Source organism: Tachypleus tridentatus, chromosome 1 (assembly GCF_004210375.1).
Source record: "Tachypleus tridentatus isolate NWPU-2018 chromosome 1, ASM421037v1, whole genome shotgun sequence".
Taxonomy (NCBI): Eukaryota; Metazoa; Arthropoda; class Merostomata; order Xiphosura; family Limulidae; genus Tachypleus; species Tachypleus tridentatus.
In genome coordinates, this window is record NC_134825.1 from 8,134,983 (window position 1) to 8,162,520 (window position 27,538).

Sequence of the window (27,538 nt, forward strand, 5' to 3'; positions counted from 1 at the left end):
CTGGAGTTTTCTGTTTCTCACACAAAGTACAGTTACAAACATTTTAAGTTTGATATTTCACTTCTATTTTGAAAATATATGCGGACCGTGTAATTTATATTGAGAATTAGAAGTGCATTAAGATATTTCAGGTGTTTCTCTGGCCTCGAAGCTACTTGATGTAAGTCACGCTCAAGCAGGTGGCCACGACTATTCCTTACCACCACCTACTGAAAAACATTAAAGATACACTTCCTATCCACCCTAGGGCTTCTCATTAATGTCTAGCAACTTGAATCACAGAAATCCATTTAATGTAAAACAAAATCTCAATCCAGCTATTTTTATTTTCTGAAGTGTTTTGTGTGCAAATTAGTCTTAGACTTACGTAGCTGTAAACCCACCCACACATCAGCCTTTTGCAAATTTTTTTCTATTATTGCTAAGAACAAAGATGATCCTGTATATGTAATACTTCTGGGACTGTAGTAGAATCCTGTATGCAGAAGTCTTTCATAGTGTTAAGAACTGACCATGAATTCAGGTGTGGTGGGGACATGTTATTCTGTTATAATTCTTAAAAGGTGTTTTTTTTCTCTCCTTTATGAATGACTAAATTACATATGTATGCAAAAGTTCAGTCCAATTTTAGTTAAGTGCAAAAAAATAACCACAGAGAATAACAATGAAGTAAAATAGGTTCAGCAACAAAACAAAACCACAGAGAATAACAATGTCTGTGACAAGGTTCACAACAAAAATCCTCCTGTTGAATACCACGAATGTCTGTGACAAGGTTACTCTAGAATCCTCCCTGTTGAATACCACGAATGTCTGTGACAAGGTTACTCTAGAATCCTCCATGTTGAATACCCAAGTACTTGAATTTCATTTTAATACAGTTAGGGGTGAATAAACATTTACTTTCATAAAGTTATTGATCTGAGTGTATTAATATTTTTCCACCAATAAATTTCATGTAAACAGTTTTTGACTGTTAAATTAGTATACTTATTAAAAGGAAGGCAGGATGAATATATGATGATGAGAAGACCCATTTGTAGAGAAAAAAATGTAAAAACAGTTGCATAAACATTATCTCAACCCACACCAGAGGAATGAACATTTAGACCTTCTGATACTGACTGAAGAGTCAAGTTTATTATGGCATGGAACATTTAGACCTTCTGATACTGACTGAAGAGTCAAGTTTATTATGGCATGGAACATTTAGACCTTCTGATACTGACTGAAGAGTCAAGTTTATTATGGCATGGAACATTTAGACCTTCTGATACTGACTGAAGAGTCAAGTTTATTATGGCATGGAACATTTAGACCTTCTGATACTGACTGAAGAGTCAAGTTTATTATGGCATGGAACATTTAGACCTTCTGATACTGACTGAAGAGTCAAGTTTATTATGGCATGGAACATTTAGACCTTCTGATACTGACTGAAGAGTCAAGTTTATTATGGCATGGAACATTTAGACCTTCTGATACTGACTGAAGAGTCAAGTTTATTATGGCATGGAAAGTGCTGGTAAATGGTACAGTGAGGTTTGTTTTTATCAATACTTCAACTGATATCAATACTTCAACTGATATCAATACTTCAAGCCCCCCTTGAAGATGGTTTAATTGTTTTTCTCTGAAGAAGTTATTCTCCTTCCTGTGACCACTATTTACAAATTTGTAAGGCAAAAATTCTGTTTTAAAGACTTAACACTCCTACGAAAAGTGGGGCCAAATAGGCCCCAGAGCAACTTGAAAGGTTATTAATATTAAGCTAATAATTTTGTATTTAAATGAAATTGCCATTTAAATCCATTAATGAATGGATTAACAAGATTCCCACTGTCCCTATCTACTATCTAGCAAAACCACAGCCAGGGGAACTGTTTGGAGAAATCAGGACTAGAAATGTCTTTTCGTAGGAGTGTTAAATGATTGTTTTATATTTGTTTCTTAAGTCTTCTTACATTACAAAGTTAACTCTAACAAGTGCATGTAGACAATCTGACAACAGTTAATGCTTGGATTCAGTTTCTTCTAAAAATAAGAGTAAATTAAGATAATATGTAGCAAAGAAAATGACCTTAATGTTTTAAGTGAACTTTATTTAATACACCAAACCACATTAACATAACCAAACTTATGGGGCTAAACAACACAAACGAAGGGGTGCTGGTACATACTGTTTTCATAACAACTTTTATCATCATCTACAAACAAAATACACATTCACTATTTCCTGTTATCACAACATATATTAATTACTGACATACAGTTTTATATACTTTATTGGTTACTTATTGCAAACCTCCACAATAATGTTTATTAACAAAGAGCAATGTTAGTCTAACACTGCAAAAGAATAAAAATCAAGACGAGGGAAAAGAGAATCAATGATTCAAGTCTACTCAAGATTGTTGTAGACAAGAAACGTTTCTTACACCAAACATGAAGATTGTCTTCAGTCTCTTCTTCTTCTCTTGGATTCCTCCTAATAGAAGAACATAATCATTAACAGAATAGCTAATTCAGCTGATAGTTAGCTTTTAGTCTGAGCAAGTGTAGATTCTGTGTTAATGTTTGTTTAAGCTTCAAGAGAAATAACATGTAAATTTATATTAAAGTGCTGTATGGAATTCAAGTTAACATGTGGAAAGTAGATTTCTGAAAACAAACATCTCTGTATGAAGGGAAAGTGTGTTAATATATGGGGTGAAGAGTTGATAAAATGGATGCAATACAAAGTTTGTACAAAAAATTCCATTTAGTAATATGCTGTCTACCAAAGATTTATCCACAGTTGTATAATTTAGTACAGTCCAAATATTTAAATATCATCTGAACTTGAAGGGTATCCAGCAATTAATAATAGGAACTCTTGTGAAAGAGTTTTCATCTAACAAATAACATGCTCACAGCTGATTCCTGCAGGAAACATTATCCAAGGCAGTTGAAGTTTAAATGGTTCTTGTTGATTAGTTTGAAAAGCCAGAAAAATTGCAATAGTTAGAGAACATTGTCTGCCATTAGTATAAACAAAGTAGGGTTAAGTGTCATTGACAGTCAACAGAAAAAGTGGACAGCTCAATTCATTATTAGAAAAGTAATTAAAATAGGAAACCTTTTATGTTACAGTTAGATTAGTTAAAATAATTATCAGGTATACTCAACAATGTGATTTATAAGGGCATGAAATATAGTTAAACTGGGTTGAAAGGGCAACAGAATAATAAAACTTTCACTAGATGTATACTGTTAAGCAATTTAGAATAAAGTGGTTTCATATTACAATTTGTAGTAGAAAACTGTAACTTAGATTTTTTGGTGGTTACGAAGTCAGTCTAACCAATAAATCTTATATTTAGGGTAGAGGAAATAAAAGAAAATAGAATGTTTCACTGAAAATAACATTTGAAAGTTAGTTAGGAGGTTCTAAGGGTTACACAAATACGACTTAAATAATTTATTTCTGAATGTGGAAATTACTTTACGCTCAAACTAGTACATAAAATAATGTATTCAGAAACAAATATTTAGTAAAAAACTTAAATCTGATTGTTTTGTGTACAGAAGAGTTGTAATGTGTACTAGAATTCTGTGAAGATACACAAGTGTATTAAAAGTTATAGGACAAATTATAACAAGTCCAAAGTGATTACAAGTATCTAATTTTTCAAGTGATGGAGTTAAAGAATTAGTTACATCTAGAACCTCAATAAAAATTAGTTTCTAATTACTACTATACAACCTCATGGGAGAATAACAGATGGGTTGAATGTAACTGATTATCCAGCCTGAAGAGATAACAGTCCAACAGGATGTGAACAGTTGCATCAATTGTTGAAGTTCACTAACGTTTATACGGTAATCTCCATCAAGAACTTTCTAATGGAGTTTATACTGAAGTTATTATAGTAAGTATAAATGAAAATACATTTTACCTGCCGAGTCAGGAGAATCATGAGTTTACGAAACACTCCCACAAAGTCAATGAACAGGTTCACAGAGTGCCTGATAAAAATGGGAAAAATGAGTTAGAAAGGGTAAATAATATGGAATGCCTTCACTGAATGTGACTACTGTCAATTATACATTAACTCAATGGTATTAGACCAATACTATATGATTAAAATAATTTAGTTACAATTTTTTAAAATGTATAAACTTGTAGAAATGTAGATACAGCACTTTTTAAGAACCATAACAACATTTTACAGTGTTATATCAACTTTGAGTATACACATAGTTAGAATAAATGACTGTCATTAAGTTTAGTTTATGACCACTAACGGCATGCTAAACACGTATAGTTCTCAGAGTCTAGTTTAACAATGTTACAGTTTTACTGTCCTGTTTTGTGACATTTACACATTAAATTCAAGGGAGATAATTATACAAACCATTCTAAAAACGTACTTTTAAATTATATTTATACACTTTCATCAAATGGACATCACACTGTTAGCAATGTTCTTGTCCATAATCCCAATAATACCTTGCATGATTCAGTCAGCTAAGGAAATTTAAGTTTGTCCTAAATCCCAATATAAGGTTAATAATGAAAAATAAAACAAAAACACACATAACAAATACAAACAAAATATGAAGTACAAACTACCGGAACGTTTTTACCAAAAAAAACAACAGTTAAATAATGTTAAGTCGCATGATATATTCAAGTTAAATGTTTACATTTTCAGGCATGACAATTCCCTATCACTTTATATTTATTAAAACTGTATTAACCAATGCAAAAGAATATTATTTATTCAAAAATACAATAACAACTTTAAAGTAGAGAAATTTAGATTTTAATGAATATATTTTAGCCCATAATATAGGTCGTCATCAGATAACAGTTACATTCGATAAAGTAGTTTGATATTCAGAGTATGATGTTTATAGGGTGAGTTAGTCAACAGTTAACAAGTAAAGCATAAATGTATAATAGAATGGGCAAGTGGGGCTTAGCAAGCATTTAATAAGAAAATATTACACTATCATTTACAATTAAAAGTAGGGTGCCTTAGTAAGCAGTTGATAAAACATATAACAAAGTAGAAATTTATTTTCTGAACTGTTCACTTAGATTAAAGTTTAAAACATCCTTGGTACACACTAACCAGATAAAGTCACGGTCTCCCATGCGACACTTTTCAATGATAAGCTGGGTATCATACAGAATAAAGCCACACATGACAGCCAGTCCTAGGTAGAGGTGCATCTGTTGAGAAATCAACATGTGCTGATGAAAACAACTTATTTCTACTAGTTAATATCCATGAGGCTTTTATAAAATATATTAGTGTAAGTTTTAGCATTGGTTAAAACCTGTTGTACTTCCCCAACCAAGCTAATTAATTTGTAATTTTTAGGAGTACAAATATTTCTCCCGAGAAACGTTTAGCACTTAATACTGTGCTTCAGCTTTGAGAAGATTCAAGTTGTACAGTGATAAATACTTATTGTTCTGTACATGCTGGTTACGACACGATCTTTCGACAATGTCTTAATTTGAAAAATGCAGCACAGATCTGAACTTAACCAATATAAAATTAAGTTTAATAGTTCAAAAATATGCAACTTAAACCAGTAACCTATTTCTCTATTAACTCTGTTGAAATTTGTACCAGTACAAGGTGTAAATTGTAACATACATGTAGAACAGACCTCACAACATTTACACAAAACCCATTTTACACTACAAAATCTCAACCTGGAGACAAAGTACAAAAAAATAACAAATTACTTTTACAGTTTAGATACACTGAACAAATACTACAAATTGTAATTACAACCAATCCTAAATACTTGGGTGGAAACATGGACAAGCACATGTTGGCAGCTTCATATTGATAAAACCAACAGAAGAGGATAGAGGCAGCAGAGACTGAACAACATTAGAAAATTGTTTGGAGACAAGAAACATGAATTAGTAAAGCCAGTTCAGGCAGCAAGGAATAACAATCAATGGATATCCATAGTCACTATTTGTTAGAACCAAAGACATCATAACTCAAGCAGGGTGTACTTATGGGGTCAAAACAAACCTTCTCTGGCCAAGTGGTTTCTTTGTTATGTATTTATTTTTGTTAAATATCATGTTCTGTACTATTACACACACATTGGTGATGTTACTGATATATATTTAAAGATTATCATGTCGCTATGCCTTAACAGGTATTTTTATTATACTGTTGTTATATTTAAAGAATCTGAACACGTATCTCAGTTTATTCAATATTTAAGTAACAAACATGAAAATATTAATTTTCAAAACATCAATGGGTATTTTTATATAAAGTGATAAAACCCTATAATGAAGGATTTCAAAAGGACCTTTAGGGACAAATTGTACACATGTCTATTTTTGCTTTGAACATTATCAAACAGGATTTCAAGGTGAGCAGGATATAAACATTTTTCTTATCATTTGTCAGTACATTAACATTTTAAACAAATAACCTGCTTCTTTCTTTAAAATTATTAGTAACAATATTTTTTATTCTAAAGGTACAGGATCCCCAAACAGACAAGATGGGATATTCCAGTCTTCATCACATGTAACATTGACTTGTAAAGAAAACGAATTACAATCAAGTAATTTTGTTACACTGATGTTACTAAAAACAAATGTTGTATGGAAGGTTTCTGTAATAAAAATTATTTATGTTAAACATTATAACCCATATGCCTACATATTACAAAACTATGCAATATTTTAATACTGGAATGTATATTTGTTTTTTGGCTCAGAAGCAAAATTTCTTCAAAAAACAAATCACAACGATTCAGCTTATGATGCACTATTTAAAGATTTGTAAATAAGTAATATTATATATCTTAAGTGTAAAGTTGTGTGGATGATTGAATATCTGAAATTAACAGTGAATACACTGGCTAACAAAACAAGACCAATTCTACTGTTAATTTAATACTGACTTTGTAGTTTTTCAGCCTTGGAATTTTTGAAGTTCAAAACTTAACAGCTGATGAATGGGACTTCAAAAGGTGTATGAATGATATTATGTAGAAGTTAGAGCAACATGAGGCTTCAAGCTTTTATAAGTATGTATTAACTACCAATCAGAACAATCTACACACTTAAGAGTAATGGTTAAAGCTGGTTAAATATATTCTTATATTTTTACTTTTAAAGATTTGAAAGTATCATCTCATCAGCTGGATATCCTCACTGTTAACAGTAATGTCAGCTATAAACCAACAAGTAACAAGCAGCTAGCTCAGTTCAAAGTAGAGTTACTGCTACCAATGAATAACTCTCTCTAATAACAAAAACAAATAAAACTATTTATGTTAAACATTCTGACCAATACTGTTAATGAATGTACATTAAATCAGAGAGAATACCTTGAATGTTGGCAAATTAAGGTGCAGTAAGAACACAATGAAATAACAACAAGTTGAAGGACTTCGTCTGTACCTTTAAACACCAAGTATGTATTACAAAGGATCATATACTAAGTTCTAACTCGAACTCTTGATATTTGTTCATTTTTTTATAAATTTGGCCTTTAAAAGAAATGTTTGCATTTTAGTGTATAATACCATAAAGCAACTTTATATCAGTAGTTGTATTCAGAGTTTGTATAAAGAAATACACAATACAACATTTTATTTAGAACTCTGATCAAATATTCTCAACCACAATTTAGTATTTGTAATTTTATAAAGTGAAATCTAAAGTATTTATTTTAGACATCAGCACATAAACAATGAAGTATTATGCAATACTTATATATCCAGGAATAGTTTACAATGTCAGGACACTAACCATAGCATTATGCTACACTACCTTCATAACCTATATGTACTCTTTGTTTGTCTTATCGTGTACTTATTAAGAACAAACAAGAAATCAATTCAGATAGCCAAAACATTTGTGTATTATTATTTTTCTTATTTATCTAAAAAAACAAATTTATAATAGTGACAGAAAATGGGAAACATGCTCTGACAGACATGTATTACTTTCAAACTGATGAAGTGAGAGAAAAATGTTTTACATGAAGTTGAGGTTCTGTTTCTGTGGTCAGCAACAGATCAAACTTGTAGTTGGAGAGAAATGATACGACATTAAATGATGTTTTGTTGAACACCTCATTTCAATTTATCTAAGTCACTGTTGTTTTTATAAGCTGCAGGATCAGCTTCTACAGACAGACATTTAAAATATGGACAGGACAATGATCCACAAAATTACCAGGTTTGGGATGAGGTCCATTATGTTGGAAACTCCTACACAGAATTTAATACAAATACCTGTCAGAGATAAATAAGCCATCTATTACAAACCACATGAGGATTTCAGAAGTGAAGGTCTTTGTGATCAGCAGTAAGCTTAACAAGTCTACATTTTGATCAACAGCATGACCCAAACAATTCCATTACTCCAATGATGAGCAGTTTAGCTTTTGGTAAACAGCATAACTTAAACAGTTACATCACAGTGATGATGAGTTGTAAACTTAGAGAGAAACCACTCTAGGTTGTTGACAAACAACCTAACTTAGTTTCTTCACTAGTGGTAAGCAGTAAACTTAAAAACAAAAATAAACACCACTCTAGGTCTTGATACACAACTTGACTTAACCATTTCACAATAGGTTTACATCATAAGCCCTTCTATGGAAGGATGCATGTGCAATAACACAGCAACTGAACTTTTTAAAGTACATTAACAAAATGTTACCAATTGTTATAAGAAATTACAAGTATTTTGTACACAAAGAATCACATTGTTTTTAACAAAATCTTTCCACTAAAAATACATTATCTATCACAGTGATTCACACTCAAACTCTGAATAGTTCTTGTGCAAAATAATTTTAATATTAAGCATTAAGATACTATTTTTCATATTAGTTTTTGAATTTCATTTGCACAATTTTTAGAACCTCCTAAATGAATATCAAAAGATAAATATTTATAATTTATTTTCTATATGATATCACTAATTGTAAACATTACCATCAACATAAAGTAGAATGAAATGTTAAAAATTAAGAAACATAAAAATGTACAAACATTAATTTTTTTGTGTAGAATAATCTTAGATTTTTTTTGGTTATATTTTGGGTATCTTTTCACAAAAAAATTAATTTTTAATGTTTTATTTTCTTTTCCCATCCTTCCCCATTATTCATCTCAATGCAAGTCAATGGTAGCTTCAGGACTTGTTACACTATCTTAGGCAGATTTTCAAGCCTCAAAAACTGAGACAAAGTTTGAGATGTAAAAAAAAATGTTTACCTTTCAAACAAACATTTTAAAACACAAACACTACATAATACTAATACATATTTAGGTAAGAAGCAACTGAAAGTGCCATCATGGACAAAGCAACTAACAATTACTATTTGTAGTTACACATATGATAACAAAAACTGTATACCCATTTTAAAATAATCATTGGAAGGTTAAACTCTTTATTATAGACACACGCATCAAATAAGAACATGTGGTTTGTAAACCTCAAGTCGAAGTACAGAAAGTAAGCAGAACACCCATCAAGGATAGCAAAATGTATATCTTGTATCCACTCAACCAAATAACTTTTGAAGATATAAGTAAATAGCATAATAAATGTAGGTTTGGACTAAGTATACATGTACAAGCACTGTTTAGTTGTATGGCTTAAGTTAGAGAATCCAAAACTTCAGATTTGTGAATGTTTGTGTGTCATGCAAGAACAAAACTGTTTTTTTAAACATTTCTTCTGCAATAAAGTTTAAACTTAGATAATATAAAACTTCAAACTATAACAGATTACAACATTAGTTTCACTGACATACATTGATAGTAAAGTTGTTCAATTAAATTCTAAATGTAACTCTTGAAGGATACAAACATGGTATTAGGGACAAACTGAATATAAACAGCAAAAAATCAATCTATCAAGTGCAACAAATATTACTGAAACTGTCAAGACAGTTTAAGAAAGAATAAGATTTTATAAAAGTAAAGATAATTTGGGCCTAAATGACCATGCAATACTATCTTACTTCAGTGATTCTAAAAAAACTCTACAAAATTCACAATTCTATCCACTACAATCCATGATTTTAAAGGACATTAATAGCTGAAGTCTGGACCAATCTGTCAAATGTTGCATGGCCTACCACACATGGATTTTGTATCATGCTGTAGATTCATCTATGCAATACAGCTGCACACATTAAAAGACTAAACAATGACTACCTGATAGATGAACACAGATCTTGCAAACAAATTCATTATACCCATCAGGAACATGACAGAAAGAGCAGACATCAAAGATCCTGAAATAAAAAAAAATTTTAATAAAACACCATCTGCTTTATTAATAATAGGATATAATTACACAAAACACATTTTAAGATTCTGAAGTCTTTATTCTAATTATTATTCTTTCTAATTACAATCAAATATAAAAAAATTCTAGCTGTAAATAAACTTTGAAATCACACTCTAAACAAGATGTCAATGCTATATTTTGGTAGAGTTTGTTTGGCCTGAAGTAGTATGTTACATGGTTGTTGGTCACCATATTTACCCCCCTACTGTAAACAAGATAGTAATGTTATATTGTGGAATTGCGTTTGGCTTGAAATAGTATGTGTAATACACAGTCGTTGGTCACCATATTTACTTCTGTAAACTACACTGTAAACAAGATAAATGTTACATTTTGGGAGTGTTTGTTTGGCCTAAAGCAGTATTTATAATACATTTTAGCTATGTCTAAATTCAGATACACACATGTAACTTACCTCCAAGGAAAAGCCAACTTCCTCGTTTGCTGAAGAATGAGCACAGAGTGAAGCTTATAAAAATGACCGACGTTGCTAGAAACGCTAAAGAGATGATGCGTGGGTTGACCATGATCACAGATTCCATAAGAACACCCAGGCTTAATCCTAAAGAATCATCACAATCATTGTTAACTTTCATTGTTAACTGTGGGTCAACAATCTATGCTAAATCTCACACATATAAAGTCAGAGCTGGAATGTTGGTCAACCATTAGCATTTATACTCAAATATCCTAACAAAATATAACTCTGCAACATATATGTTATATTATATAACTAAAAGAAATTGTACATTAATACAACTATGAAAACCTTTGACAATAAGAGATCATGTAATTAATTTAATGACAGCTTTTACTCATGCCTCTCAATATTAGTGATAATGACTTGTTTACATCACAAGATCCACTAGAAGGTACACTCAATCACATCCTTATACCAATTTTAGTTTAATGAGAATCTAGTTACACTCAATGTTCCTACATGTAACATAACTCCACCCTCAGACAAATGGGTTTTAATAATAATATTCTATCAAATAATAATGTCCATTTATTAGTTTCATTTAATATTGATAACTAAGTTACAATGTAGATAAATTATATTCAGATGAAGATAAAGTTACTCATGATTAATTAAAGCATATAATGCTTATGACTGGAAAGAAGTTTACTCTAATTGTGACAATCATTAGAGTACACAAACAGTACTAAAGCCATTTTAGTTTTTGTAAATGTAAGGTGCTACAACTGACATTACCATGTTAACATTTGTTTAAACACTTGTGCCAACGAGCGACAATGATTTTTAGGTGATATTAAGCAACTTGCAATAGTAACAATCATTAAGAACCAAACACGACTTAATTTATGTTTCCTTTATATTTCTTAACGATATGATGGCCATCTAATGTGTTATCATGAATGAAATAATGCAGAATAATATACGGTAAAAGTAAGACATTATCAACCAATATATCTCTCTTCACACAAAGCAAGGAGACTCAAAATGACACATTTAGTTCAAACTGATAATTACACAGGCATACACAATCATGCAACATGCATCTACCAAGTGTTTTGATTATTCAATTACAAATATTTTGGTTCAGCACCTTATAATAATTAAATAAAAATTAGTTTATAGGTAACTTAAATAGCATCTTAATCAAATCACTCAAAAAGATTTAAACCACACTGTCCACATACATCTATCTGATACCTTGATAGGAGAAGTGTTTAACATCTTGGTAACAGGAGAATTGAGTGTAACACTTTGGTAAAATGAAGTACAAACAATTTTAACATCTTGTTTAAAGAAAAGTTAAATATTTGATATGTTTATAACAGCAGTATTATGCATTTAATATATAGTTTAATAAAAGAGGGTTAAGTGTCTATATTTGGCATTATGAGGGTTATGTGATGTGTTAATAAGATTTTAGTTTTTGAGGCCTTGCTAACAGGAGATTTAAATGTTAAGTGTCTGTATTATGTTTAGACACAATCCTTGGAACATTTTGACTTTAGTTCACGATAATAAACCAACAAGTACTTGAAGTTGCTGGAGTTGCAAACCACATGAATGAATTTCATCTCAAAATAGTCTTTACGAAACAGTGTAAGAAACTAAACATTTCTGAAAGTATATCTTTGATAAAAATGTTACTTGCATACTATTGCATGTGGCTCAAAGTACGTTCAATAACCTATATTTAATTAATATAAACGACTCTCAACATTTTAAGTTTCTTTAATCTCACTCTCAATTTCTCTCAAGAGTCAAATTCCAAATTTACGATGTCTCAAATCTGTATTTAACTCTCTCAACATGGGTTCAGTCTACATGACCATCCAACTGATCTCTGTACTTGTTTAAAGTCATTTTAGATTTAATACTCCAAACTTTCAATATAGTCTGTATATCTTCACAAAATTTGGTATTATTTAATATTATAAGTCCTTACACAACATACAAAAAAATTATGTTTCTTAGTGAAATATTTTTAATAAAGTATAGTATAAATTTGTTCACAAATATATTGAGTATTTGTTTTGAAAAGCCAAAAGTAAATTTCATGTGAGAATTAAAAATATTTTTCCTCGTCTCAAAAATCTCAAACTTCCTTTGTGTAATCCATAACACCTAAATACATAATCATTAAATCTGACTGGCCTTGCATCCACAGAACAAGCAACTAAATTACTTTACTTTCTAGAATGACTTCATATTGAATTTGAAACCATTCATCCTAACTGCCTCCAAGTTTGTAGACATCTATTTATAATTAAATTTTATTATTTTAATGTCCTTTGAACAGTGACTAACTAATTTCCAAGCCTTTATAAATCAAATCTCTTGGGCTTGTGTAGCTCGCATCTTGGTAATGAATTACGCTACTCACAAGCTACTGTGTACAAGTACAAGCAGCTCATGTATGCCTAATGAAATATTTATTATATTGTTCTTTATTTTACTGAATCCAATCTTAAATAACCTAAAACATCCTAATTTTTACATTTTAGTTGCTTTTATAATTATACATAGAGAGAGAATAAAAATTAAAAACAAGAAGTTAGATCCTTGTCAATCTCCTTTTTTCTTGGCCTTGGCTGTTGAAAAGGCTTAACTAATTTTTATATTACTTGTATTATTCAATCAATTTTTATTTGATTAAATAATTGTTTTGTTTATTTTTGAATTTTGCACAAAGCTACATGAAGGCTATCTGTGCTAGCCTCTCTAATTTAGCAGTGTAAGACTAGAGGGAAGGCAACTAGTCATCACCACCCACCTCCAACTCTTGAGCTACTTTTTTGCCAGCAAATAGTGGGATTGGCCATCACATTATAATGACTCCATGGCTGAAAGGGTGAGCACATTTGGTACAAGGGGGATTCAAACCCGTGACCCTCGGATTACATGTAGAACGCCTTAACCCACCTGACCATGCCGAACCTTAATTAAATAATGCTACAAACAATATGCAAAATGCAGACAAATTCCCTTACCCCTAAATATTTTCTGGTTTTCTAACTTTGTGACAGCAATTATTACAAATTCATACAAGCTAACTGTTAACTTTCTCGCTGGAACGCTGTTGGTACTCTGAATGAAAGTGACATTTAACGTTCAGAACATAACATTATACAACATGTCATTTGATAGATGAAAGCCTCAAGTTTATATTACTTATAAATAATATATATTTAAAAATAAGAATGAACTGTTCACAATTCTGAAGAATAGGATGTGACAAGTGGGCATGGCAGGAAGGGTCTGATTTTCTATTTGACAGCTCTGTAACCAAACAGGGTTGAAGGCCAATAAATGTGGCTTATTTGACCAATGACAATTTTTATAGAGAGTAATTTAAGTTTAATTTTATACTTTTTCAAGGGGTGGTGGATAAAATAGGGATGAGAATATGCTAAGAGAAAATGTGCGATACACTAAGAGAAAATGTGCGACACACTAGAAGAAATTCAAGCCTTTTTCAAATATTACTTTGTAAAATTAAGAACTTAAAACTTGTATATTATTAAAATATAGATTAGCAAAGATTTTATGCTATTCTAATTGGTATAACAAACAAACAAAAAGTTTAATAACATTTTGAATGTAAGACAAACTTTGTTATGTGTAGCAAAGAATACCAGGGGGTGACAGGGTGAAGGACATAGTGAAGAACAAAGCTGTTGCAAGTAGCCAGATGAATCACATGTTTACAAGTTACAGAACATACAAAGTATACACGCATTATTGTTAGCGAGTTACAAGATACTTGCATTGTTGTTGGCAAGTTAGAGAATATACAAATCACCCTATATGGTTTTCAAAAGATAACATCTCTGTTGATCTAATGGGTGCAAAAATATAAAGGCTTTAGCCACTGTTGGTAGATTAAGAGAATGCAAAACTATGACTTATGTCACTAACACTTTCAGTAAACTATAAATTAGTTTTATCAGAACTAGTCTAAAAATATTCAAAAACATTAATAATTACATAAAATCATGTGAAAACAACAATCACCTGTAGCAAAAGCAAATCCTACCAGGTAGCTCAAACGTTTTGAAGTATTTTTACCATCATGAGGAGTGAACATTAGAAGAACCAAGAAAACAAGACCAGCAAGTCCACTGAGGAGTCCTCCCTGAAAATCACAGTTTTAATTACATTTACTGATTATTTTAAATGAAAGAATTCATTCATCATCAAAACCAGTATTACAATATTTAACAAAACCATACAGCAGAAAATGTATCAATTAAGATATTGTTGAAGCTCTAAGATATGCAAGTTGTCTTTTAAAATCCAACAGGAGACATATCAGGTCAGTCCAATATTTATAAGAGTAGTTATTTTTAATATCATGCCAATGAAAAAGAATGTTGCAAGCCATAGGAAAGTTATTTTGATGAAGTTATTGAGTATTCATATTTTTTTGTCATTAACTTTCATGATTAAACCCACCTGATTAAATAGCACAAGTCTTCCATATTTGGAAAGACTGAAAGATGTACTTATATATTTTATATTTTGTTCTAAATCTAAATAGTCTATAATATCTGTTGTCTTCAAAAATTCACAATACATTACAAAGTACTGGTTATTACCTTCATTTCTTACACTATTACACAAAAAGTTACTAAATAAAACAGAATCTACCAAAAATCCACACACAGTCTCAAAATATCCACTAGTTCTTATACCTTTCACTGGCAGAGTTTTAAACTCAAATATCAAATTCAATAAAATAATCAAAACATGTTACCCATAATTTAAGCTATGTTTAGTATTTACATCAACATTTAGAATTAAACATGTTTAAAATCAAAGATGTTCTACCCATTCATGTGCTTGTGGTAGCTACATAACTACATATAATAGTAAAACTACACATCACCTAAAGATATGTGCATACAAGCACAAGGGAATTTCAGCAAGAAGCAGATATATGCTAAGTAACTCACCCAAGTTTTGTACTCAATCGTACAGTGAAAATAACAACCACCACACACTTCTAGAAAACTTTAAAATTCAGTCCTTGGAACCACAGATGAACTCTTTATTAAAGAAAGTTTCAATGATCACTCAAAACTAAATAATATTAATTCCTTCTTGTTGTCACTAATGTAATAAATTCCAGGTCCAAAGTGTTTTTTGTTATATATTTATTAGTGTTTACATTTAAGCCTCTCTACAAAAGTTTCTCTTAACAAAGTTATTAAACATGTGTAGGTTGCACATTCTATAATCATCATTTTAATCTGTTCTTTCCAAACTTCCAATTAAAACACACTTGATGCTAATGCTTTTTTTATTTGGAATATTATGAACTAACCTTGAAATATTAACACTGATTAAGTTTAAAGAACTTCTGAAACGTCCATAAAGTTTATTTGGTATTACTGCATTTTTAATATTTATTATATGACTCAGTGATGTCGAGAATACCCACTTGTAGAGAAATATATATGCAAAAACGGCTCGTTTGGGTTGATCTCAACCCAAATGAGCCGTTTTTGCATATATATTTATCATACGACTGTTTTCTACCTGTAGATGAAAGACTAAATAGAGCTTATGAAAATCAAAAGCTTTTATCATTTTAGCCTTAAAGCATTTAGTTTGTTCTTTATACTAAAATGAATTAATTATATTCAGTGGATTAATAAGGTACTTTTTGATAATATTACAGCATTTGTTTAAATGTTCTTCAATGTATTTCAAATCATTACCTACTATAATTAACCAAACTTCAACTGTAGCACCAGCAATAAAACTTGTATGGTGTTTTATACAGTTTGGAAATCCAAAATAATTTTAGTACACCATTGCATTTGCAGTTGTACAGTTGACAATATGGTGTTTGTGTGATATTGTTTCTATCTGTAGTGATATACATCTCATTACTTGAAAGTTTGTGTGTCCAAAGTAAATGTTAGTTCTTTGTTAAAAGTTTTATATTACAACAAAGTTACTTAGTTTGTCAGCTGGTGTATCTGCTACTTAAAGAACATAAACACTCAGTATCTACTTTTGTATTCAGAACTTGTTTAATGTTGTTATTGACTAAAGTATCTGATGTGTTTATGGACTATATATAAAACTTATTTTGCCATTTGTTGGGTTTGAGTCATTCAATTACTTCTAGCTTGGCAAAGTACATTTTGGATTCTCAAATTTTAAGACTTTTTCATTAAATTCAGCACACCATCATTAATTACAATATATTTAATATGAAATGACATTTCTCATTCTTCATGTTACCTAAAATGTTAATGCTATAAAAAATCCTTATGCCAGTAGCTTTTTTCCTGGAGTATCTAACAGTAGGGTGTTGAATTTTACAAATGTTAGGAAATAAATCCTATACAAAACAGTATCTAAATTCAAACATAACTAACCGGTGACCTTTGTCAGTTTGTGGAACTAAGATAAATCTAATATTTACATTCATTATCACTTGTTTAAGGTGTAACTGATAACAAATAGTAAGTAACAGCTGGTATACATAGCTAAAACTCCATCGTATTTGTATTCATGTTTGACTGAATAAATGCATTCCAGGCCTCAAAGTTCCCCACTGGTTATTGGAGAGTTTTGAAAAACTTATTAAAATCCTATGGCTTCATGACATGTATAGAGATTTTTTCTTTTTTGTAAAAAGAATGTTTGGAGTTTGGAAACTCTTGGCATTTTGAAAGAGGTCTTATTATATCTGCACTTTACTAAAATACATTTAGAATAACAGTGCACTTTAAATTTTCCTGCTTATATAATACAGAATTGATACCATACTGTAATGCGATATTCTTTAATTATATAGAGGTAACAGCTATTTAAACTTTCAATAAAACTTCATGACAATGTTATATTAAAAAAAGATGTTTGGTATAACAGGATTCACAAAAATGTGGTAGATGAAATTCAACAACTTCTTCAAAAGACAACAGTTTTCAAGGATATTAATTTTATCATCACATATGAAAAGCTGTAACAAATAACATTTCAAAACAAACAGTACTTGGCTATTTTTCATAGTTCTTAAGTGTTTTTTTTTAATCCTTTTTAAAAAGACTCAGGAAAGGTTCAAGGGACATGGAATGTAGTATTTTACTTTCAATTAAGGTTTAAAACTTTAGGTTCAGGGTGTGCAAAAATGTCTTTAAAAACAAAAAGCCAAAGATGAAACATTCACACAGACTGGCAGTTTAACTGCAGTATTTGTAAGACAAAGGACTTGTATTTGCTGTTCCTCTCCAAATAAGAAAACCTAAAGAGAAAAATATCTTTGTCAATGACAAATTCAAAACAACTATTATGAAATTTCTGGAAAAAATTCATTTTGATTTACTATGATTCTCTTCACACACCGTTTATCTCGGTTGTTTTTTTCAAAAAGCTTTTCTAAAATAATACAATTTGTTTTTCCTATCTTGCTAATTTCTTGACAAACATCACCTGATTCAGCCTTTCTTCCTCTGATTTCTGGAAACATTTCCATTTCATTGTATCTTGCTTATAAGATCTTTTAATATCAGCTTTCTTTACATTCACAAATTTCCTGAAATAGATCAATTTCATTTTTGAAGATCTTATGTATAATGTTGTAATGAAGCTTATTTTCTTCTAGTGATAACCTGAAACTTGTTTGATATTTTCCTTTCTAAACACTTGTCCAAACTCAGGTTTCATTGCTTTTGAGTATTTCATGAAACAGTTTTAAGGATCCATTCTCATAGTTTAAGGTTTTTCTGTTTCTGTAGACTTTTGTTTCCTCCTGCAAGAGCTCAATTCTTCCTTCAGTATTCTCTTCTTCAGTTCTACGATTGCTTGCCCACATGCTCATATCTTCGTTGAGAAGACTTGCAAATCAGAATCATGTTTGGGGTAATGTGTACATTCCCTATTCCTCCAGCTTTTGTGACTGTATCCTGGATTAGTTCTGAAAGATGCATGATGCCTTTCTTGTTAACCTCAATGAAATTTTAAATTACAGAAAATCTTCTTTCAACAATAGCTTATCAATGTGAAAGTACCAGCACCAGCTTCATAAAGAACTGCAGTTCCCTGCACTTTTCCTTCCAGTCATTCAGCAAAAAACAGGCATCAGATGCTACATTCTAACAGAAATGAATGTCATAATTAAGAAAGATTCTCTGTTTGCTGTAACATCATCTTTAAAAAGTGTTTGAATTACCTTTATACATCACACCTCTGTTCAGGGAAGTCCTTTAACCTAAAGTATGACTTTTTTTTTTTTTTTTTAGGAACTCTTCTAGGTTCTTTGCCATGGTAGGTATATTGTGGAAAGAATGTTTCACAAAACTGATGTCAATAGAAGTATTTTCCAATAAACTCTTCAGCAGATGAACAATGCATTTCCTTGTCTCCCCATGAAACTCTACAATTTGTCTCAGATTTTCTTGAGAAGCAGCAAACATTTCACAAATTTGTTGAAAAGCCAACATCCAGTATGTTAAAACTGAGTAGATACTCGTATTCCACTTCATACTTTAACTTTCAATGTGCCAGAAAATGGCTTGATAACTTCTAGTTTGGGAATTTTTTTCATAATCTCCTTTATCATATTTTATCAGTAAGTTGATATGGATGGTTTCACTGGGTCATTTGTTTCTTACTTTTCCAAATAGTCTGATGCAAATTGTTTGCTACAAATATAATTATCAACAAAAACATTGCATCTTTACAGGAAGGGAGAAATTCTCACATTTCTTTGACTAAAACAAATATTCTGCATTTGAGATTGTGAAACTTTTCACTTTTTCACAGAAGTGACAAGTCAATAAACCAAAGGCTCTAGTTGCTACAGGAATGTTCTCTACCCATCTACCCTGGAGCTTGTTTTCCAAGTTACGTTTCTGTCAATACACTAAGGAGGAAGAGAATCTTCTGCTGTATAATGACACAAAATGGCTGAATCATGTAATTGGTACCACCTTGTTTGAGAGACTATCCAGGAGTTGGATGGACAAATCAAATCTGCTTTAACTTCACTTGTTTAAAAAATCCAAATAATAGAAAATAACTCATTTGTGTATTTTGTCCAAAGGAAAATGATGGTCTTATCCCATATTTTGTTTAACTACGTATGATTATTTTCTCTGTCTCTCCATAGGTATAAAAGCAAGCAATTGCACTGTCATAAAACATTAGTTGGAAAAATTTAGAATTATCCTCTACACTTTTAAACTAGTAGTTGGAGGTGATGTTTTTGTCTCCACAATATTTCTGCACTTCATGTATTACTGTTCACTGTCCATGATGTAATGTCATTTGCTTGAAAAGTAGGTGGTTGTTTGAGAAAATGAAAAGAACTCCATTAATATATTTCATTAATTAAAATGGATGTATATATAAAGCTGATCCAAAAATTACATTACATATTTTTATTGTAAGAAAACATCAAGTATATATAAAATGTGAATTTGTCCAGACTTTGACACAAATACAAACTGTCTAAATTTGGGTTGTAGTACACTACAATATTACCAGACCTGAGAGAGGAATACAAACTGTAGTATTAACCTGGGTCTTGGTAGACTACAACATTACTAGACCTGAGAGAGGAATACAAACTGTAGTATTAACCTGGATCTTGGTAGACTACAACATTACCTGTTATTTAGTTCATCACACAGTTAAGGGAAATACTTTTAATCATTAGAAAGAGGTGAGGGCTCTTATAGTAAATGACCAAAACCTTTAAAACAAATAACACAACATAACTGTAATAACCTTTATGTAAATATAGTTTTAAATTAGCACAACTTAAAACCATACACAGAACCCAAGACATAACAAAGATAAATACTATATAAAAGTCAACAATTCAAACTCAAACATTTACTTATTACATTTACAAGATCAAAACATATGAGTAACAAAAAGCACTAGATGACAGTACAATAAAAATCACTCCTGATTTTTGTTAAGTGCACACTGTTGCATATACAATACTTATGAGTAACATCAATAATGACAGAGCAAACAAAATATATTTTACAAAACGTCTAACCAATATTTTCTTCAACTAAACCTTTGGCTTTGTTCTCAGTGTACAGATAATGTATAGTGTAGGTTATCAAAAGCCACCAAGACAAAAATTTCTTAGATATAGATACATGAAAATTTAACACATTACTGCACAGAACTATTTTTATATAAATTCAAACATTTCATTTATAGAGATAGACCACATTTTAATGTTTTTTTAACTTGGTATTCACCCTAAGTTACCAGAAAAGATGTGTTAGCCACTTTAATGTTCACTAGACACTTTAGTCCCTATACAGATTTATCTTTGGTAAACCTGTAGTTTCATCTAATCTCCATTGACAAATTCAGCACATACTTTGAACTTTTCTTGTACAAATTATATGTTAAGGTCTGTCCTCTTGATAACTAGTTCTAAACACAAATAGCCTCATGTGAAATGTTTCATTACACAGTTTTACTGCCATATTAGCCTTTGGTTGAGTCGTGGACACAAGAAAAAATAAAAGCTTGCCTGTTTAGTCTGTGTTGTGGTAGTTTATTGTGCTGCAGTAGAAGTTGTTGAAATGAAACCTCCTATGGAACTTTCTGCACTTCTCATTAAATATTTATGTTTTGCAGACTTCACGTGGTTTGAGTATCACTCTTCGATACTCCTGATGTCAGTCTTGTACACATTTTGCCAACCAGCAAACAAATGCATTTCCTGCCATGTAGCATTGAATTTACACTTTCCTAGTATTTCCTGTTTAAATAGGCCTATTTCTTTATTATTTTAATAAAATCAATGCACTAAAAATAGTAAAGAAAGTGTTTTACTCCTGAAACTTAGTTTATGCAAAAACAAAGCAAGCATTTAGCTGTTATTTGAAACAATACATTGATTATCATGCAGCTGGTTTATTTTGCATGAAAACGCTGAATGTAGTTTTCTGTAACAATTTGTAATTTTATACTACATGCTGTTAGAATGTGAAACAGTTCTTCCTAGTGAATTCTTCTACTGGAGAAAACAATGTTATGTAGTAACCAATGCTGCATAATTTTATACAGACTATAGCAGGCCTCTAAGTCTAAAGTACCAGTTTGCCATGGCAACTAAAATTTTCATTATGGCACCTAGTACTTTCTCCCATATTAATGTTTCACCAAGTTTTCTTCTCTTGTTTCAACCAATCTGTGCACAGGTTTAGGCTCAGACAGGACCAAAGACAGTTGATTCTGGCAATATTATCAAGCAGTTGTTGATATGTGATCCATTTGCATACAAGTGGGTTTTCTCGTCATCACTAAATATAGCCCTAGTTCCCATTAAAAGCAGGAGTGAAGTTAGATCAGACATTAAAACCTTTGCTCCTCATTGTGGTATTATAGTGATAAGCAGATTAGATCTACTCTGAAACATATTGGCATACTGATGTCATAGCAATTATTTTTATTTCACTTGCATTCATTGCACAAGTCCTCATAAGTTTGTTATTTAGTCTAATATTGCAATGACTGCACATAGTGATGTTTAATGTATGTTCTATAATAAAGTTTAATATTAATATTTTTTTAGTGCAAACTGTACGTCTCCTACCATAACCAGACAAATGATTCAAAAGATGTTTCATAACTTTTCTATACCACACGTAGCTCCTAGATCTACAAATTTTTGTTGAGGCCTGGACAACAGATGTGAGAATAGAATGAGTAGTAATGTATGACAGTAAATTTATAAATTTACTATTTATGATAGTTTGTAAAAATTTTGGTCAAACCTTTTTTCAAAGACTTTTCTGGACCTTTCCTAGAAAATCTTTGATTTTTCTGGTTTTCTAGTACTTAAATGTAATCAAACCAAATTAAAGGACTTTAAGGACCTGTGTTGACTAATTTTGAAAACTGATATTACCGGTCATTATATTAAACATAAAATTATGGCATAGTTGCACCTCCAACCTTGATGTTCTCAGAATCCTAGAGATAAACCATAAACTGGTTCTTCATTTTATGTAACTCTCACTTAATAAATAACGTGCTCTTAAATTATCTTCTATTCAGCAAATAATCTCTTAAAGCAAAGCCTTATTTTCAGACTAATATTTATTTTATATATTTGCTTTTATCACTAGGTTATTTTTTTATGATGCAAGACTTTGCAGTTAGTTTAACTGTTAAGACTAAACTATAATTTTAAAAACTAGTCTGTTTAATTTCAATTAGAAATATTAAATCACGTGTTGCTCTTACATTAAAAATTCTGTCTTGAGATAAAGTAGTTCAAGTATTTGGGTTACTTTTACAATACCTTCTGTATAACTCTATAGTTATTCACTTATCACATTTTATTAGTGCACTGTAAATGCCAAAGGAAAAAAAACACAGGTGACAATCAAAACCATTTTTTATGAAAAGTCAGAATAAGTGCTATTCTATGTGTAACTGCAGATAGAAATAAATTACCACTGTGTCATATTAAACAGAAAAAACATTGCCAAAAGAAAAGTTTATAAAAGATGTTATAATTTGTTCACAGAAAAATGCATGGAAGACAGACTTAATGAAATGTGAATGGGAACATTGGCCTGATACATTATTAAAGCAATGGAACATGCTTGTAATTTATGCATTTTATGGCCATCTATCCAATAAAATCAAGAGCAGGTTAAGAAACAAAAACAGTGATCTGGTGATAATTCCCTGCAGAATGGCACGTCAGTTGCAACCTCTTGATGTGTTTGTTAACAAGTCATTCAAAGATTGTATCATTATGATGCTTAGCTGAATAAAGACAATCATTCTTTGACACCAAGTGGCAAAATAAAATGTGCATCAGCATTAACAATAGTGGAGAGGATTTCAAAAGACAACATTATTGGAAAGTCATTTTTAAAATGTTGTTTATCCAATGCTGAAGATGGAAAGCAAGATGACCTTTGAGACAATAGTGAATCAAGTGAGGAAGATGTTTCAGCTTCAGAATATAACAGTCAGAAGCAACATTGGAGTAGCAATTTTATTAAACAAAGAAAGCAGGAAGAAACATTTATTATATTTCATTTTAAATACATTAACATTTTTAGTTCATTAATAAAAACTCTTAAAAAGATATTTACTCCTAATTATCATCCAATTTTTTTCCCCTGAAAATCCTTTTTTAAAAGTGGGGGTACATCTTAAATTCGAAGTAATAAGGTATCGAACTACACTCCCATTGAAATTCAAATTATAACCCTTTCTTCTAATTGAAAATGTGAAATACGCAAATTATATGCAAAAATTATATGGAATAAAGGTTTTCCGTGGAAACGTTTAACAATCCACTTTTCTAAACAGAAATCGTTTAGTCAAATAGAACAAGTTTTAAAATATGTTGTAGTGGTCTTACCCCCTTTTTATTTTTGTATAATTTAATGAATAATCAAATAATTGTTTATTAAATACAAAGTTAAGATAAAACAGCAGTTAGCTGCTTACATAATTTTGTTAACATTTTTTTATCAAAGAAACAACAAAAGTTAGATTTCACTTAACAGACAAGGGTACATCTACATATTTACAAGTATTATGCATTTTTGAATTGAATATGCCATATATTGGTTCAATCAATATTTTCTTGCATTTCATTTTGTGAAACATTCTAATTGAAAGCCTTACAATGCAAACTTCTTCACAATTACAGTTGTTTTTTTGGGGTCTTTTTTTGTAGAGCAAGGTTCATAGTATAACAAACCTGAAAGTACATACACTGGAGAACTTATGGGGTAACACTACTCACCAGAGTGAAACAAAACATAATAAACACTTGGTGTTGGGCTACAAAATGTTGAGAAGTGCATAGTTATTACTTTCTTAGTTATTTAACAATTATATTATAAAATAAAACTTTGGACCCTCCCGAGTACATGCATGTGTGTGTAGTTAAGGCTAAAGTTTATTATTAATAAATAAAACTGACATAAAAACTTACATGTTCCCTGCAACAACTCAGGAAAGATTTAGGTCTCACACTAGGTTGACTATTACTAGACGTTGCAGAGTAAGTTATGGGCAGTGTACTTAGGAAAACAGTTATAAATGTAACATACAAAATCACCACTATAACTAAATAATACTTAGTAATGTCAAACCTCAGTTTGGGATATACATATCTGTCAGATTTAAAGTAATAAAATAACATCACTCAACCAGTAATGCAGGATTGTGTGGAAATTTATTAGAAAGTTACCAATTACACAACTCACAATTCCACACACACACAATCATATTGTAATTATGAACAGTAGATAAACTATATACCAAACCAAAGATTTATTGGTGATACCAAATGAAGTATTCAAACAATTTTAAAATAATTACTTGTTTTTTTAATAGTTGTTTGTTAATTGTCTCATATTACATCTCACAAACTTTAAATGTAATTATAAATAGCCTACTAATAAAAACAATGGGATACTTGTTTAATTATAAATAGCCTACTAATAAAAACAATGGGATACTTGTTTAATTATAAATAGCCTACTAATAAAAACAATGGGATACTTGTTTAATTATAAATAGCCTACTAATAAAAACAATGGGATACTTGTTTAATTATAAATAGCCTACTAATAAAAACAATGGGATACTTGTTTTTTCAAACACATTTGCCAGTTTTAAAATAAACTAAAAACAGGCTATTTCATTTTATCAATTATAATTTTATAGTCACAACTAAATTTGTTTCATAGTAAAATCTGAGAACAATGCAAGACGGATGACACCGAGGCATACATACATGGTCACACAGTTGAAATTAATTCTTCAATGGCATTATTTAGGATAATCAACCATAATATACAGGATTTTTTCTTCAATATGCATTTCTAATACAAGTCATCCTATTTTCTTTAGCAAAAGAAAGTGCTTGTTATAAAATGTTATGTTTGAGATAAACAAGGTTCAATTGCAACAATTTGTTTTAGCATTTTCTAAAATTGTACTTAGAAAGTTATATAAAAATTATGTAACATGGAAACTGACTATCAATAAACAAACATATCTGTTGGAAAGTAAAGTTTAATGAATTACATTAAAAACAAGAGAAAATTAGCGTTATATGCACATACAGACTTCATTTAAAAGACGTGTCCTTTTGGAAATGCATATTTAATGTCCACTAAGTTTTAACGTCATACCTGAAATATGTTGGTAAAGAGATGAACATAACCACCTGCTGCTGCTGCTAAAGTTGAAATAGCCACACAGCTGTACACATTCTTCAAATGTTTTCTTACAGGTTCCTCACTATATAAGAAAATATTTTATTTCTATTGTTTACCCATAAGTAACTCAGAAACAGGTTAAATGACAAAGTTCTTTACTTCATCAAGGTCATCTTCCTTGAATAAAATATATAAGAATCCAACTAACTGCACTTCATGATAATGAGAAACCCTTTTTAAGTAAAAATGTATTCTCAACACAGCTGGTATGGGTATTAAATCTTTAATTAAAATAAAGTACAGAACAACATTTAGGCCTTAAGTCATCTTCAGGTTTAACAAAGAGTGCAACTAACTGTTGCTGGGCATGTCTTAGAGACAAGTGTATATGGGTACAAGACTGTAGGAGACATTACAATTTGATATTAAGTTAGTAATTAATATAGATATAAAGGTGTTCCCTTACAATGGTCAAATTTTGGTTTAAGTTTTTGAAGAGGTAGGGTTTCTTGATTTTGTATTTGTTTCCCTTCTTAGTATGTTGGTGTTTTCTATTTTAACTTGTCCCCATTTGATCTGCTTCGTTTAACTGGCTTGCTGTATTCAACCAGACATTTATGGACTTGTATACACAAAACAATCTAGTCAAAATTGAGAAGGACGTGAGAAATAAGATCCGCCACCACAAAAAAAAAACTAGATCAACTGAGGTGTCAACATGATGAACCACCAGCCAACTGACCTCTTGATTAACAAATACACCCAACAATTAACCACTGAAGAAATGCATCTGCTTAACAAATGAAAACTTTGCAGTAACACCAAGAAGTATTCCATCCATCAAAATGAAAACCTATCTGGAAGACTTAGCCAGAAGACAAGTGATCCATTCTGCAAATATTGATAAACACTAACAAAACAATAGAAGACAGCCACCAGAAAGAAGATAACTTCAACAATCCATCTTCCCAGGTAGAACTGAAAACATCTACTTCACCAAAACACATCAAACAGCATTTCAAGCAACTTTCTCAAAAGAATCCTCATACAAAACCATTAACATGATTTCACAGAAAGCTAAAAAATAACCTTACACAGAAAGATATTAATTCTATAAAAAAAAAACCTAAAATGGACAATATCAAAATCCTAAAAGCTGATAAAAGCAACACAACAGTAATAATGAACACAAATGAGTAAATTCAAAAACTGAGTAACATCTTATCAGATACAAATAAATTTAAGCCAATACACACAAATCCAACAAAAGCACATGAAAACCAACTAAACAAAATGCTGCTACTAATAAAAAAGAAACCAATACAATTTCAGCAAACCTTTATTCCTATCTAAAGACTGACTCATGCATACTACAATTATATGGCATCTCCACACTTCAAAAACCAGATTGTCCACAACGATCCATAATGTAAACCTATGAATCACTGAACCACAACCTCAGAAAATACACAGAGTGGACATTTTCCAAATATGCAACATTAGCCGCTCCTT

The 27,538-nt window shown here is 30.6% G+C and overlaps 1 protein-coding gene across 1 annotated transcript in view; it reads right to left on the minus strand.

Annotated features, from left to right (window-relative positions):
• Window positions 1-2,081: 2,081 nt before the first annotated feature.
• LOC143238765 (putative Bax inhibitor 1) overlaps window positions 2,082-27,538 on the minus strand; it is a 30,881-nt gene continuing 5,424 nt past the window's right edge. Inside the window, exons 2-8 of the mRNA XM_076479329.1 lie at window positions 26,000-26,108; window positions 14,847-14,967; window positions 10,770-10,916; window positions 10,219-10,298; window positions 5,121-5,221; window positions 3,939-4,008; window positions 2,082-2,488 (exon numbers count right to left, since the gene is read on the minus strand). Coding sequence (XP_076335444.1) covers window positions 2,459-2,488; window positions 3,939-4,008; window positions 5,121-5,221; window positions 10,219-10,298; window positions 10,770-10,916; window positions 14,847-14,967; window positions 26,000-26,108 — 658 coding nt within the window. The 3' untranslated portion in view covers window positions 2,082-2,458. The remainder of the gene's footprint in view (window positions 2,489-3,938; window positions 4,009-5,120; window positions 5,222-10,218; window positions 10,299-10,769; window positions 10,917-14,846; window positions 14,968-25,999; window positions 26,109-27,538) is intronic.